At 43.7% G+C, this 14007-nt stretch overlaps 1 protein-coding gene across 5 annotated transcripts in view; it reads right to left on the reverse strand.

Annotated features, from left to right (window-relative positions):
- Nucleotides 1–291: 291 nt before the first annotated feature.
- The window catches only part of LOC141153432 (uncharacterized), an 86464-nt gene continuing 72748 nt past the window's right edge, over nucleotides 292–14007 (reverse strand). The window contains exons 9-11 of one of the 5 annotated variants that reach the window (XM_073638210.1): nucleotides 9470–9577; nucleotides 4941–5242; nucleotides 292–1331 (exon numbers count right to left, since the gene is read on the reverse strand). In XM_073638210.1, coding sequence (XP_073494311.1) covers nucleotides 5176–5242; nucleotides 9470–9577 — 175 coding nt within the window. In that variant the 3' untranslated portion in view covers nucleotides 292–1331; nucleotides 4941–5175. The remainder of the gene's footprint in view (nucleotides 1332–4940; nucleotides 5243–9469; nucleotides 9578–14007) is intronic. The other 4 variants (XM_073638211.1, XM_073638207.1, XR_012247303.1 and 1 more) reach the window with 4 other exon arrangements.

The following is a 14007-nucleotide window of genomic DNA, read 5'->3' on the forward strand; positions in this document are numbered from 1 at the left end:
AGGCATTAACACTCATTCACTCACAGACTCTCTACACTCATCACTGTCCCCAATCTCCTCTTTCTCCTGCGATGATCTGGCTGTAAATCACTACAATGACACTCTCAGAAGCCCCCTGGACCAAGTAACGCCCCTCACCCTCAGAACCTCCAAACGCAGAGTAAAACAGCCCTGGCTCACACTGCAAGTTCGATGTCTCCAGCGATGTTATAGTAGTTCCGAACACCTATGTAGGAAAAGTCGCACACCTGAAAACTTTATCCACTATAAAGTTATTTTAAGAACCTATAATTCTGCCCTTCATCTCGCCAAACAGACCTACTTCACCCGTGTCCTGCAAAGGACTGCTATATATGTTTCTCTGTCTGTTTCAGCGTCTGTCTGCTCCACAATAGAATCACTGCTTATAGACACCATGTAATTTTGGACTGCATGGTCAACATTGACAAATTCATGACATTTTGTAACAGATTTCATAATTCTTTTGTACATGTCTACAAATGAAAATCGGTCTCCTTTATTATTTTAGAGATCAGAATGTTTTAATTCATTTTTAAAAAAATCCTGGATTGTCTATGGCAAGAAAGATTTGAGGTAACCATAATTATTTTAAATACACTGTATTCCATGCTTACCTCTTAACAAAGTTAGACATAAATTGAATAAAACAAAAAAATATATTTTGTAAACTATTTTTCTATTAAAAAATGGTATATTCACATCTTGCATATGCACTGCATATTTTCATCCATATATACACTGTGTTCCAAATTATTATGCAAATATTTTCTCAGATTTTCCCAAATTACCTATATGAATTGCAGTCATTGTAATTTTCCAGTCAAATAACTATTAGAGTACAATTGAAAGGTTTTTGTATAAACTGCCTATGATAACGGGATATTTTTTTAAAAAAAAACACTCAAACTGCCCTCAAAATGCATGTTCCAAATTATTATGCACAGCAGAGTTTTCAACCTTTTCATTTTAATAAAGGACAAAAAATTGGTCATTTTTGCAATTATAAGCATTAGCAGGTTATTACAAACTGAAATCAAACAGTTTTCAACTCTAAACTTTATTCTAGGTGATGTTACATTTGCACATAGGACCGCTTGTTCGAAAGGAGCTTCTGAACTCTCTCTCTGCCACACCATAAGTTTGTCCCCTTTTATGCCCATAGCAGCCATAGATGCAGATGTGTTATGTGCAGCATGAGACGGGGCATTATCATGCATGAAAATGATCTTGCTGCGGAATGCACGGTTCTTCTTATTGAACCAGATAATGAAGGTAGACATTCCTAAGAACTTTGGTGAAGCCAATTCCATCTATACACATATAGAACAGAATCTGAGAGTTTAATTCAATATTTTTACATTTTTATTTTTTGTAAACAGTCTTATATCAAATATTAAGTTTTATATAACAATCTAAATACGAGGGTCAGTCAATAAGTAATGCCTCCTATTTTTTTCTCCTTAAATAAGGTAGTTATGTTAAATATTCAAATTTGGCACAATTCCTCAAACCTTCTTCTCCAATCCACAGCAATTGCAACTTCCTGCACGAACAGGTGGCAGGACTGTATCCGTTTGCAAAATGGCTGACATCGATTTTCGTATTAGACAACGTTCTGTGATTGAATTCTTGCAGAAGGTGAAAAGCCCATTTGAATTCATGAGAAACTGAAAAATGTGTCCGGTGATGCAACAGATGATGTCAGTACTGTTAGACGATGGGTTCGTCGCTGTAACACAGCTGAAGGGCCATCACCGTTGGCTGACAAAATGTGGAGTGGCAGGCCAGTAACCGCAGTGACTCCAAGCAACATTCAGCAAGTCGATGACATCATTCGTGGTGACCGCCGGGTGACTGCAGATGAATTGTGTGGCATTATCTGCCTCAGTAAAGGCAGTGTGATGAAAATTATTGGACAACTGGGATACAGAAAAGTTTGTGCATGGTGGGTCCCAAGAATGCTTTTTACCATGCTGGAATACATTCCCTTGTTAAACGGTGGACCAAGACTGCGGAAATGGATGGAGATTATATTGAAAATGACAAATTAATCGTTAATGTTGTGGTTTTCAACCTACAGTCATGGCCAAAAGTTTTGAGAATGACACCAAAATTATATTTTCCCATGATCTGCTGGCCTCTGGTTTTTATTAGTGTTTGTCTGATGCTTATATCACATACAGAAATATAATTGCAATCATATTATGAGTACCAATAGGTTATATTGACAGTTAGAATGAGTTAATGCAGCAAGTCAATATTTGCAGTGTTGCCCCTTCTTCTTCAAGACCTCTGTAATTCTCCCTGGCATGCTCTCAATCAACTTTTGGACCAAATCCTGACTGATAGCAGTCCATTCTTGCATAATCAATGCTTGCATTTTGCCAGAATTTGTTGTTTTTTGTTTGTCCACCCGTCTCTTGATGATTGACCACAAGTTCTCAATGGGCTTAAGATCTGGGGAGTTTCCAGGCCATGGACCCAAAATCTCTATGTTTTGTTCCATGAGCCATTTAGTTATCACCTTTGCTTTATGGCAAGGTGCTCCATCATGCTGGAAAAGGCATTGTTGGGCGCCAAACTGCTCTTGGACGGTTGGGAGAAGTTGCTCTTGGAGGACATTCTGGTACCATTCTTTATTCATGGCTGTGTTTTTAGGCAAGACTGTGAGTGAGCCGATTCCCTTGGCTGAGAAGCAACCCCACACATGAATGGTTTCAGGATGCTTTACAGTTGGCATGAGACAAGACTGGTGGTAGCGCTCACCTCTTCTTCTCCGAATAAGCTGTTTTCCAGATGTCCCAAACAATCAAAAAGGGGATTCATCAGAGAAAATGACTTTGCCCCAGTCCTCAGCAGTCCACTCCCTGTACCTTTTGCAGAATATCAGTCAGTCCCTGATGTTTTTTCTGGAGAGAAGTGGCTTCTTTGCTGCCCTCCTTGAAACCAGCCCTTGCTCAAATAGTCTCCGCCTCACAGTGCATGCAGAAGCACTCACACCAGCCTGCTGCCATTCCTGAGCAAGCTCAGCACTGCTGGTAGTCCCATCCCGCAGCTGAAACAGTTTTAAGATACGGTCCTGGCGCTTGCTGGTCTTTCTTGGGCGCCCTGGAGCCTTTTTGACAACAATGGAAGCTCTCTCCTTGAAGTTCTTGATGATGTGATAGATTGTTGACTGAGGTGCAATCTTTGTAGCTGCGATACTCTTCCCTGTTAGGCCATTTTTGTGCAGTGCAATGATGGCTGCACGTGTTTCTTTAGAGATAACCATGGTTAACTGAAGAGAAACAATGATACCAAGAACCAGCCTCCTTTTAAAGTGTCCAGTGATGTCATTCTTACTTAATCATGACTGATCGCCAGCCCTGTCCTCATCAACACCCACACCTGTGTTAATGGATCAATCACTAAAACGATGTTAGCTGCTCCTTTTAAGGCAGGACTGCAATGATGTTGAAATGTGTTTTGGGGGTTAAAGTTCATTTTCTGGGCAAATATTGACTTTGCAAGTACAGTAATTGCTGTTAAGCTGATCACTCTTTGACATTCAGGAGTATATGCAAATTGCCATTACAAAAAATGAAGCAGTAAACTTTGGAAAAATTACTATTTGTCTCATTCTCAATACTTTTGGCCATGACTGTATGTAATTGCATTTGAATTTTTTGCCAATTAAAAGGAGAAAAAAAAATAGGAGGCATTACTTATTGACTGACCCTCGTAAGTAATGAAAACATATATGCATTTTCAGTCTTAAGAATGATTGATAGTTAGAGGTAACATTTTTTGGGAATATAAACTTACTGTCTAATGTTCAAAAATGTGAACTTATTTTAAATAAAATTAACCAATAGAAATATGGTCATGTGATCATTGTAATGTTTGTAAAAAGAATAACAATTTTGGATCACGGAATTGTTGTAAAGAACTGTATGAAACATACTTATATGATTAAAAAGTACTATGTCGTTTGAGGATTTCAAGACATACACCTTATTGTTATACAATGGTATAGAGCAACAAAATGTTACATACCGTATTTTGTGGACTATAAGACACACCTGACCATAAAAAAAACAACTTTTGAGGATGAAAATATGCCAAAATTTTGGGTTAATATGTCAAATGAGGTGCGTCTTATAGTCCGAATTAAGCTTACTGTGGGGGCAGCGGCGGTGGAGCAAGGTCACAGGAGGCAGGGCAGGGTTGCCGCTGCAGGAAGTCGATGGTGGCAGGGGTGAGGCGATGCTGCTGACCTGGATTGGGAGGATGGGGTGTACCGGCAATGGGCTTCAAAAAAATTTGGGGGTGCAGGCATGATCAGAGTCCCCGCTCTGCACATTCATTTCCCAGCAATGGGCTTCAGGAAATTGGTCACTTGCGCATGCGCAGATCCAGATCTCGGCTCAATGACCCCGCTGTATTGCTGCCGCCCCCAGTAAACTACAGACAATAAGATGCACCCCCATTTTACTCCGAAATTTGGGGGGGGGGATAGCGTTTTATAGTCTGCAAAATACGATAGGTAAAAAAAAAAATGAGTATTAATTTTTTTTTACTGGATGCCTGTGAATAGAATAGTTTGGTAGGCTATGCTAATTATCACAGGTGAAAGTACATGCACCTGAAAGAGGCATTAAGAGACACTAGATTGATAGGGGCCAATGCTTATGTTTAAAATATGTTCTGGTAGCCTTACCAGCATATACAACACACGGCCACAAAAAACACCACACTAAAACAGTCCGAGTAAAGAAAAGCGCTATAAACGATGTCACATGCTGCCACGAATAGCCTTAATGTGTTTCTAAGTTTACACCATCCAGACTTTTTATTTGGCCTATCATATCTGAAGGGCTTGGTCTATCATCTGCCTTGTAGGAAAATCAATTGCTAATAGATAAAATTCTACTACTTACAAATGCAGTTGCATGTGGTGGTATTTCTGAAGTCATTGCAGCACATAATTCTCTGCCATTCTTCGTGTTCCATGGGTTTTGGTTGCTAAATAACTCGAGGAGTGTTGCCCCAAGTGACCACACATCAGTCGTCATGTTTGGGCTCTGATAATAAAGCATTCTGGTGCCATATACATGGCAGTTCCCCCGATACGCCCAATTTTCTGTGAATAAGATCGGCTTCCCACTTTTAGAATTACTGTGCCTCGAGTGTTTGCCATTCCCCAGTCTGTGAGAAAGGCTTTTTTATTTTTTTGTTCAATCTGAAAAAGTGAAGAATATATTAAATACTAAAACATTTATCATTTACAATAATTTATAATAGATATAAAATAGTATATGTTAGGATGAACAAAATTGTATTTTAAAACATTTACATTTTTTATCAATTGATAATAAATCGATAGGTGAAGGTGAGGAAGATAAATGCGAAAAGTTAAAACAAATTATCCTTATTGTTTGTCAAATATTGTGTCGGCAGCAATAATGATGTTTAAAAAAGTTAGAGTCACACAACACACTGCAAAATCTAAGGAGGAACAGAACAGTTTTGCCCCCAAAAATAAAGCATCCTATTCAAGTAAACACGTGCTTTAATCAGCATGTAATAAAGATTTAATGATGTTATATTTTAATGAAAGTGTTTGTGCATGGATCTCATTAGTTACAACCCTTCAACATATGTATGGCAGAAGTTTGAGGTTTAAAGATGGTGCTTGTGATGCGCCCGCTGGGCCGTGGGGTACCCGGAGCCGGACCTGTAGATGCTGGGGGTTGTAGTCACCGTGGCGGTGACCCGGTCCGTGACCCAGGTTGTCAATCTAAGGGTAGTTTATGTATATCTGTTATGTATAGTTCGACTACGCCACCTGTGGATTGCGGTTATTGGGAACCGCCGCTGCGGAGCAGTCCACTGAAGCTGGTGGTATGTGCAGCAAGGTGATGTCACTCCCCACAGGAAGAGTGGAGCTTCAGGGCAGCGTGTATGGATGATGGTGGTGGTAGTGAAAGGTATCAGTAATGACAACACGGAGTCTTTGCAGTGCAGTCCCAGGGTCTTTACTGGTGGCAATTATATGGGCCCCAACGGGAATACCGGCTAGTGATGAGGGCCTGATCAGTCTGGGAACAATCCTAGAGTCCTCCTCGCCCGGTGGAGTTGTAGGCCTGCCATTCTGACTATACTCTTTGGCTATCCCGCTTATAGTCGTGTTGTAGCCCACGTCCCTGAGTGTAACGTGCTGTGCTCACCCGTATGGCTAGTGACTCAGGCCTTGTGTATTCCTCACTCCTCTGTGGCGGTACGGGTCCTTTCGTGTGGCTGAGCCTCCGGGCTTCTGTTGGACCAGGAGACCTGCAATCTCCTGCCCTGTGGTATCTGCTGCTGGGTATGTAATCCCTACAGCCTCGGACTCCGGCGTCCGGTCCTCTGTGGATACTATCCAGGACGAGCTAGCTCCAGCTCCAGTCCCTGGCTCTTTACTCCTTCGTGTCCTACTTGACTCCACACACTGTACTCTAGACTCAGACTCTCTAAACCCGCATCCAGATCCAGTTATAAAGGGCAGGATCCTCCCCTTTCTGGTCTGGGGCAGGAGGTGTTGCTGTAATGTGTTCCTGACCAGGAAACACCTGTTTTGCTCCCAGACATGGTATTACTACCACTGTGGCAACCAGACCCTCTGGGGTGCCACACTTGCATATCTGCAAAGTGCCTGCTCTTTGAAACAGCAGATACCCCTGTCAAATGTCTCAAATCGTCCATAACTCTGATTTCATATATTTAACCCCTCAGATGCCATCACCAACTGTGAACTCAGCATATGAGATGTATAAAACTTGGGAACTCATTCCTGAACTTGCCATGACTCCCTTCAGTGGCGATGAGGGTAGTCATTCATTGTCTGCCACAGTCATGGTCTTCTGCAGCTTTGCTCTGTGGAGACCCCAGGCAGGGCTCAATAGAAACATAGTGAAATTCTGATCCACTGTAATGCTAGTGCTATGATTGTACTGAATTGAAGTTTGAAAGGCACAGGTCAGTGTTACTGAATAGGAAACGCCATAAAAATCCCTATAAACTCCATAAACATTGACTATATTCTCTTTTGCGTCCTTCCTACCCAGGAGACGTGGTATGATCAGACCTATGTTCCTGCACGATCAGACACAGCCATTACACAGCACACAACAGGGGAACATTTATAAGATTATCTCAGCACAGGGACATTTCATTGAATCACATCCAATAGTGGAAATTATTATTATTACTCCAAGATCTAGTGATTAAAATTAACTTTAGTTTGTGTGAAAACCTCTTTAATTAAATAGTGAATCCTTAAGTCTCTTGCTGGTCCAGCATAGGCTTTGTTTCTAAAAAAAAACGAAAACCTGTCCCATGACTAATGTATCTGATCAGCATAGCACGTGACCCCTCAAGCCACTGACGAAGCAGATCTATCACATGCTGGCCACTGACGAAGCAGATCTATCACATGCTGGCCACTGACGAAGCAGATCTATCACATGCTGGCCACTGACGAAGCAGATCTATCACATGCTGGCCACTGACGAAGCAGATCTATCACATGCTGGCCACTGACGAAGCAGATCTATCACATGCTGGCCACTGACGAAGCAGATCTATCACATGCTGGCCACTTAGAAGCAGATCTATCACATGCTGGCCACTGACGAAGCAGATCTATCACATGCTGGCCACTGACCAAGCAGATCTATCACATGCTGGCCACTTAGAAGCAGATCTATCACATGCTGGCCACTTAGAAGCAGAGCTATCACATACTGGCCACTTAGAAGCAGATCTATCACATGCTGGCCACTTAGAAGCAGATCTATCACATGCTGGCCACTGACGAAGCAGATCTATCACATGCTGGCCACTGACGAAGCAGATCTATCACATGCTGGCCACTGACAAAGCAGATCTATCACATGCTGGCCACTGACGAAGCAGATCTATCACATGCTGGCCACTGACGAAGCAGATCTATCACATGCTGGCCACTGACGAAGCAGATCTATCACATGCTGGCCACTGACGAAGCAGATCTATCACATGCTGGCCACTGACGAAGCAGATCTATCACATGCTGGCCACTGACGAAGCAGATCTATCACATGCTGGCCACTGACGAAGCAGATCTATCACATGCTGGCCACTGACGAAGCAGATCTATCACATGCTGGCCACTGACGAAGCAGATCTATCACATGCTGGCCACTGACGAAGCAGATCTATCACATGCTGGCCACTGACGAAGCAGATCTATCACATGCTGGCCACTGACGAAGCAGATCTATCACATGCTGGCCACTGACGAAGCAGATCTATCACATGCTGGCCACTGACGAAGCAGATCTATCACATGCTGGCCACTGACGAAGCAGATCTATCACATGCTGGCCACTGACGAAGCAGATCTATCACATGCTGGCCACTGACGAAGCAGATCTATCACATGCTGGCCACTGACGAAGCAGATCTATCACATGCTGGCCACTTAGAAGCAGATCTATCACATGCTGGCCACTGACGAAGCAGATCTATCACATGCTGGCCACTGACGAAGCAGATCTATCACATGCTGGCCACTGACGAAGCAGATCTATCACATGCTGGCCACTGACGAAGCAGATCGATCACATGCTGGCCACTTAGAAGCAGATCTATCACATGCTGGCCACTGACGAAGCAGATCTATCACATGCTGGCCACTGACGAAGCAGATCTATCACATGCTGGCCACTGACGAAGCAGATCTATCACATGCTGGCCACTGACGAAGCAGATCTATCACATGCTGGCCACTGACGAAGCAGATCTATCACATGCTGGCCACTGACGAAGCAGATCTATCACATGCTGGCCACTGACGAAGCAGATCTATCACATGCTGGCCACTGACGAAGCAGATCTATCACATGCTGGCCACTGACGAAGCAGATCTATCACATGCTGACCACTGACGAAGCAGATCTATCACATGCTGGCCACTGACGAAGCAGATCTATCACATGCTGGCCACTGACGAAGCAGATCTATCACATGCTGGCCACTGACGAAGCAGATCTATCACATGCTGGCCACTGACGAAGCAGATCTATCACATGCTGGCCACTGACGAAGCAGATCTATCACATGCTGACCACTGACGAAGCAGATTTATCACATGCTGGCCACTGACAAAGCAGATCTATCACATGCTGGCCACTGACGAAGCAGATCTATCACATGCTGGCCACTGACGAAGCAGATCTATCACATGCTGGCCACTGACGAAGCAGATCTATCACATGCTGGCCACTGACGAAGCAGATCTATCACATGCTGGCCACTTAGAAGCAGTTTGGGGGACAATGCTTGTTTTTTATGTACTAACATATATCTTCTGCTTCTTTGTTTAAGTCTAAAAATTAGACTCTCATTCTAACTGAAGAATAAATGATTAAAGGAAAAGAAAACCTACAGTATATACATTGACTGGTTTGACATCTTGATGTAAAATGTTTTGGGAATGAATATACTCCACCGCGAGTGAAATCTCCAACCCAATGTAGAGTTTATCTTCAGAAAGCTACAAAACAAAAGATAATCAAAAACTAAAGCGAATAGTAAATATCGTGTAAAGAACAAATGACAACCACAAAAATAAGACCAAATGGAAATGATAAGGTTGTTTAGTAATCCTTGCCACCTGCAACATCACCATTACATACATTATTTTATATTTCTTACATTGAAATTCATTACCACTAATCATAATACCTCTGTGGCTGCATTGTCATTATGCAGAATTGTATCAAGACTTGCCCCATGTATATATTCACTGGCCAGCAGGATGGCATTCTCTGTTTTGCACCATGTATATATTCACTGGCCAGCAGGATGGCATTCTCTGTTTTGCACCATGGATATATCCACTGGCCAGCAGGATGGCATTCTCTGTTTTGCACCATGTGTATATTCACTGGCCAGCAGGATGGCATTCTCTGTTTTGCACCATGTATATATTCACTGGCCAGCAGGATGGCATTCTCTGTTTTGCACCATGGATATATTCACTGGCCAGCAGGATGGCATTCTCTGTTTTGCCCCATGTATATATTCACTGGCCAGCAGGATGGCATTCTCTGTTTTGCACCATGGATATATTCACTGGCCAGCAGGATGGCATTCTCTGTTTTGCACCATGGATATATTCACTGGCCAGCAGGATGGCATTCTCTGTTTTGCACCATGGATATATTCACTGGCCAGCAGGATGGCATTCTCTGTTTTGCACCATGGATATATTCACTGGCCAGCAGGATGGCATTCTCTGTTTTGCACCATGTATATATTCACTGGCCAGCAGGATGGCATTCTCTGTTTTGCACCATGTATATATTCACTGGCCAGCAGGATGGCATTCTCTGTTTTGCCCCATGTATATATTCACTGGCCAGCAGGATGGCATTCTCTGTTTTGCACCATGGATATATTCTCTGGCCAGCAGGATGGCATTCTCTGTTTTGCACCATGTGTATATTCACTGGCCAGCAGGATGGCATTCTCTGTTTTGCACCATGGATATATTCACTGGCCAGCAGGATGGCATTCTCTGTTTTGCACCATGTATATATTCACTGGCCAGCAGGATGGCATTCTCTGTTTTGCACCATGTATATATTCACTGGCCAGCAGGATGGCTTTCTCTGTTTTGCCCCATGTATATATTCACTGGCCAGCAGGATGGCATTCTCTGTTTTGCACCATGGATATATTCACTGGCCAGCAGGATGGCTTTCTCTGTTTTGCCCCATGGATATATTCACTGGCCAGCAGGATGGCATTCTCTGTTTTGCACCATGTATATATTCACTGGCCAGCAGGATGGCATTCTCTGTTTTGCCCCATGTATATATTCACTGGCCAGCAGGATGGCATTCTCTGTTTTGCACCATGGATATATTCTCTGGCCAGCAGGATGGCATTCTCTGTTTTGCACCATGTGTATATTCACTGGCCAGCAGGATGGCATTCTCTGTTTTGCACCATGGATATATTCACTGGCCAGCAGGATGGCATTCTCTGTTTTGCACCATGTATATATTCACTGGCCAGCAGGATGGCATTCTCTGTTTTGCACCATGTATATATTCACTGGCCAGCAGGATGGCTTTCTCTGTTTTGCCCCATGTATATATTCACTGGCCAGCAGGATGGCATTCTCTGTTTTGCACCATGGATATATTCACTGGCCAGCAGGATGGCTTTCTCTGTTTTGCCCCATGGATATATTCACTGGCCAGCAGGATGGCATTCTCTGTTTTGCACCATGGATATATTCACTGGCCAGCAGGATGGCATTCTCTGTTTTGCACCATGGATATATTCACTGGCCAGCAGGATGGCATTCTCGGTTTTGCACCATGTGTATATTCACTGGCCAGCAGGATGGCATTCTCTGTTTTGCACCATGGATATATTCACTGCCCAGCAGGATGGCATTCTCTGTTTTGCCCCATGTATATATTCACTGGCCAGCAGGATGGCATTCTCTGTTTTGCACCATGGATATATTCACTGGCCAGCAGGATGGCATTCTCTGTTTTGCACCATGGATATATTCACTGGCCAGCAGGATGGCATTCTCTGTTTTGCACCATGTATATATTCACTGGCCAGCAGGATGGCATTCTCTGTTTTGCACCATGTGTATATTCACTGGCCAGCAGGATGGTATTCTCTGTTTTGCACCATGTATATATTCACTGGCCAGCAGGATGGCATTCTCTGTTTTGCACCATGGATATATTCACTGGCCAGCAGGATGGCATTCTCTGTTTTGCACCATGTATATATTCACTGGCCAGCAGGATGGCATTCTCTGTTTTGCACCATGGATATATTCACTGGCCAGCAGGATGGTATTCTCTGTTTTGCACCATGGATATATTCACTGGCCAGCAGGATGGCATTCTCTGTTTTGCACCATGGATATATTCACTGGCCAGCAGGATGGCATTCTCTGTTTTGCACCGTGTATATATTCACTGCCCAGCAGGATACCATTCTCTGTTTTGCACCGTGTATATATTCACTGGCCAGCAGGATGGCATTCTCTGTTTTGCACCATGGATATATTCACTGGCCAGCAGGATGGCATTCTCTGTTTTGCACCATGGATATAATCACTGGCCAGCAGGATGGCATTCTCTGTTTTGCACCATGTATATATTCACTGGCCAGCAGGATGGCATTCTCTGTTTTGCCCCATGTATATATTCACTGGCCAGCAGGATGGCATTCTCTGTTTTGCCCCATGGATATATTCACTGGCCAGCAGGATGGCATTCTCTGTTTTGCACCATGGATATATTCACTGGCCAGCAGGATGGCATTCTCTGTTTTGCACCATGTATATATTCACTGGCCAGCAGGATACCATTCTCTGTTTTGCACCGTGTATATATTCACTGGCCAGCAGGATGGCATTCTCTGTTTTGCACCATGGATATATTCACTGGCCAGCAGGATGGCATTCTCTGTTTTGCACCATGGATATAATCACTGGCCAGCAGGATGGCATTCTCTGTTTTGCACCATGTATATATTCACTGGCCAGCAGGATGGCATTCTCTGTTTTGCCCCATGTATATATTCACTGGCCAGCAGGATGGCATTCTCTGTTTTGCCCCATGGATATATTCACTGGCCAGCAGGATGGCATTCTCTGTTTTGCACCATGGATATATTCACTGGCCAGCAGGATGGCATTCTCTGTTTTGCACCATGTATATATTCACTGGCCAGCAGGATGGCATTCTCTGTTTTGCACCATGGATATATTCACTGGCCAGCAGGATGGCATTCTCTGTTTTGCACCATGTATATATTCACTGGCCAGCAGGATGGCATTCTCTGTTTTGCACAATGGATATATTCACTGGCCAGCAGGATGGCATTCTCTGTTTTGCCCCATGTGTATGTATTCACTGGCCAGCAGGATGGCATTCTCTGTTTTGCACTGTGTATATATTCACTGGCCAGCAGGATGGCATTCTCTGTTTTGCACCATGTATATATTCACTGACCAGCAGGATGGCATTCTCTGTTTTGCACCATGTATATATTCACTGGCCAGCAGGATGGCATTCTCTGTTTTGCACCATCGATATATTCACTGGCCAGCAGGATGGCATTCTCTGTTTTGCACCATGTATATATTCACTGACCAGCAGGATGGCATTCTCTGTTTTGCACCATGTATATATTCACTGGCCAGCAGGATGGCATTCTCTGTTTTGCACCATGGATATATTCACTGGCCAACAGGATGGCATTCTCTGTTTTGCACCATGGATATATTCACTGGCCAGCAGGATGGCATTCTCTGTTTTGCACCATGGATATATTCACTGGCCAGCAGGATGGCATTCTCTGTTTTGCACCATGGATATATTCACTGGCCAGCAGGATGGCATTCTCTGTTTTGCACCATGGATATATTCACTGGCCAGCAGGATGGCATTCTCTGTTTTGCACCATGGATATATTCACTGGCCAGCAGGATGGCATTCTCTGTTTTGCACCATGTATATATTCACTGGCCAGCAGGATGGCATTCTCTGTTTTGCACCATGGATATATTCACTGGCCAGCAGGATGGCATTCTCTGTTTTGCACCATGGATATATTCACTGGCCAGCAGGATGGCATTCTCTGTTTTGCACCATGGATATATTCACTGGCCAGCGGGATGGCATTCTCTGTTTTGCACCATGGATATATTCACTGGCCAGCGGGATGGCATTCTCTGTTTTGCACCATGGATATATTCACTGGCCAGCGGGATGGCATTCTCTGTTTTGCACCATGTGTATATTCACTGGCCAGCAGGATGGCATTCTCTGTTTTGCACCATGGATATATTCACTGGCCAGCGGGATGGCATTCTCTGTTTTGCACCATGGATATATTCACTGGCCAGCAGGATGGCATTCTCTGTTTTGCACCATGGAT

Source organism: Phyllobates terribilis, unplaced genomic scaffold, assembly GCF_046119375.1.
Source record: "Phyllobates terribilis strain yellow unplaced genomic scaffold, ASM4611937v1 Scaffold_7__3_contigs__length_470593459, whole genome shotgun sequence".
Taxonomy (NCBI): Eukaryota; Metazoa; Chordata; class Amphibia; order Anura; family Dendrobatidae; genus Phyllobates; species Phyllobates terribilis.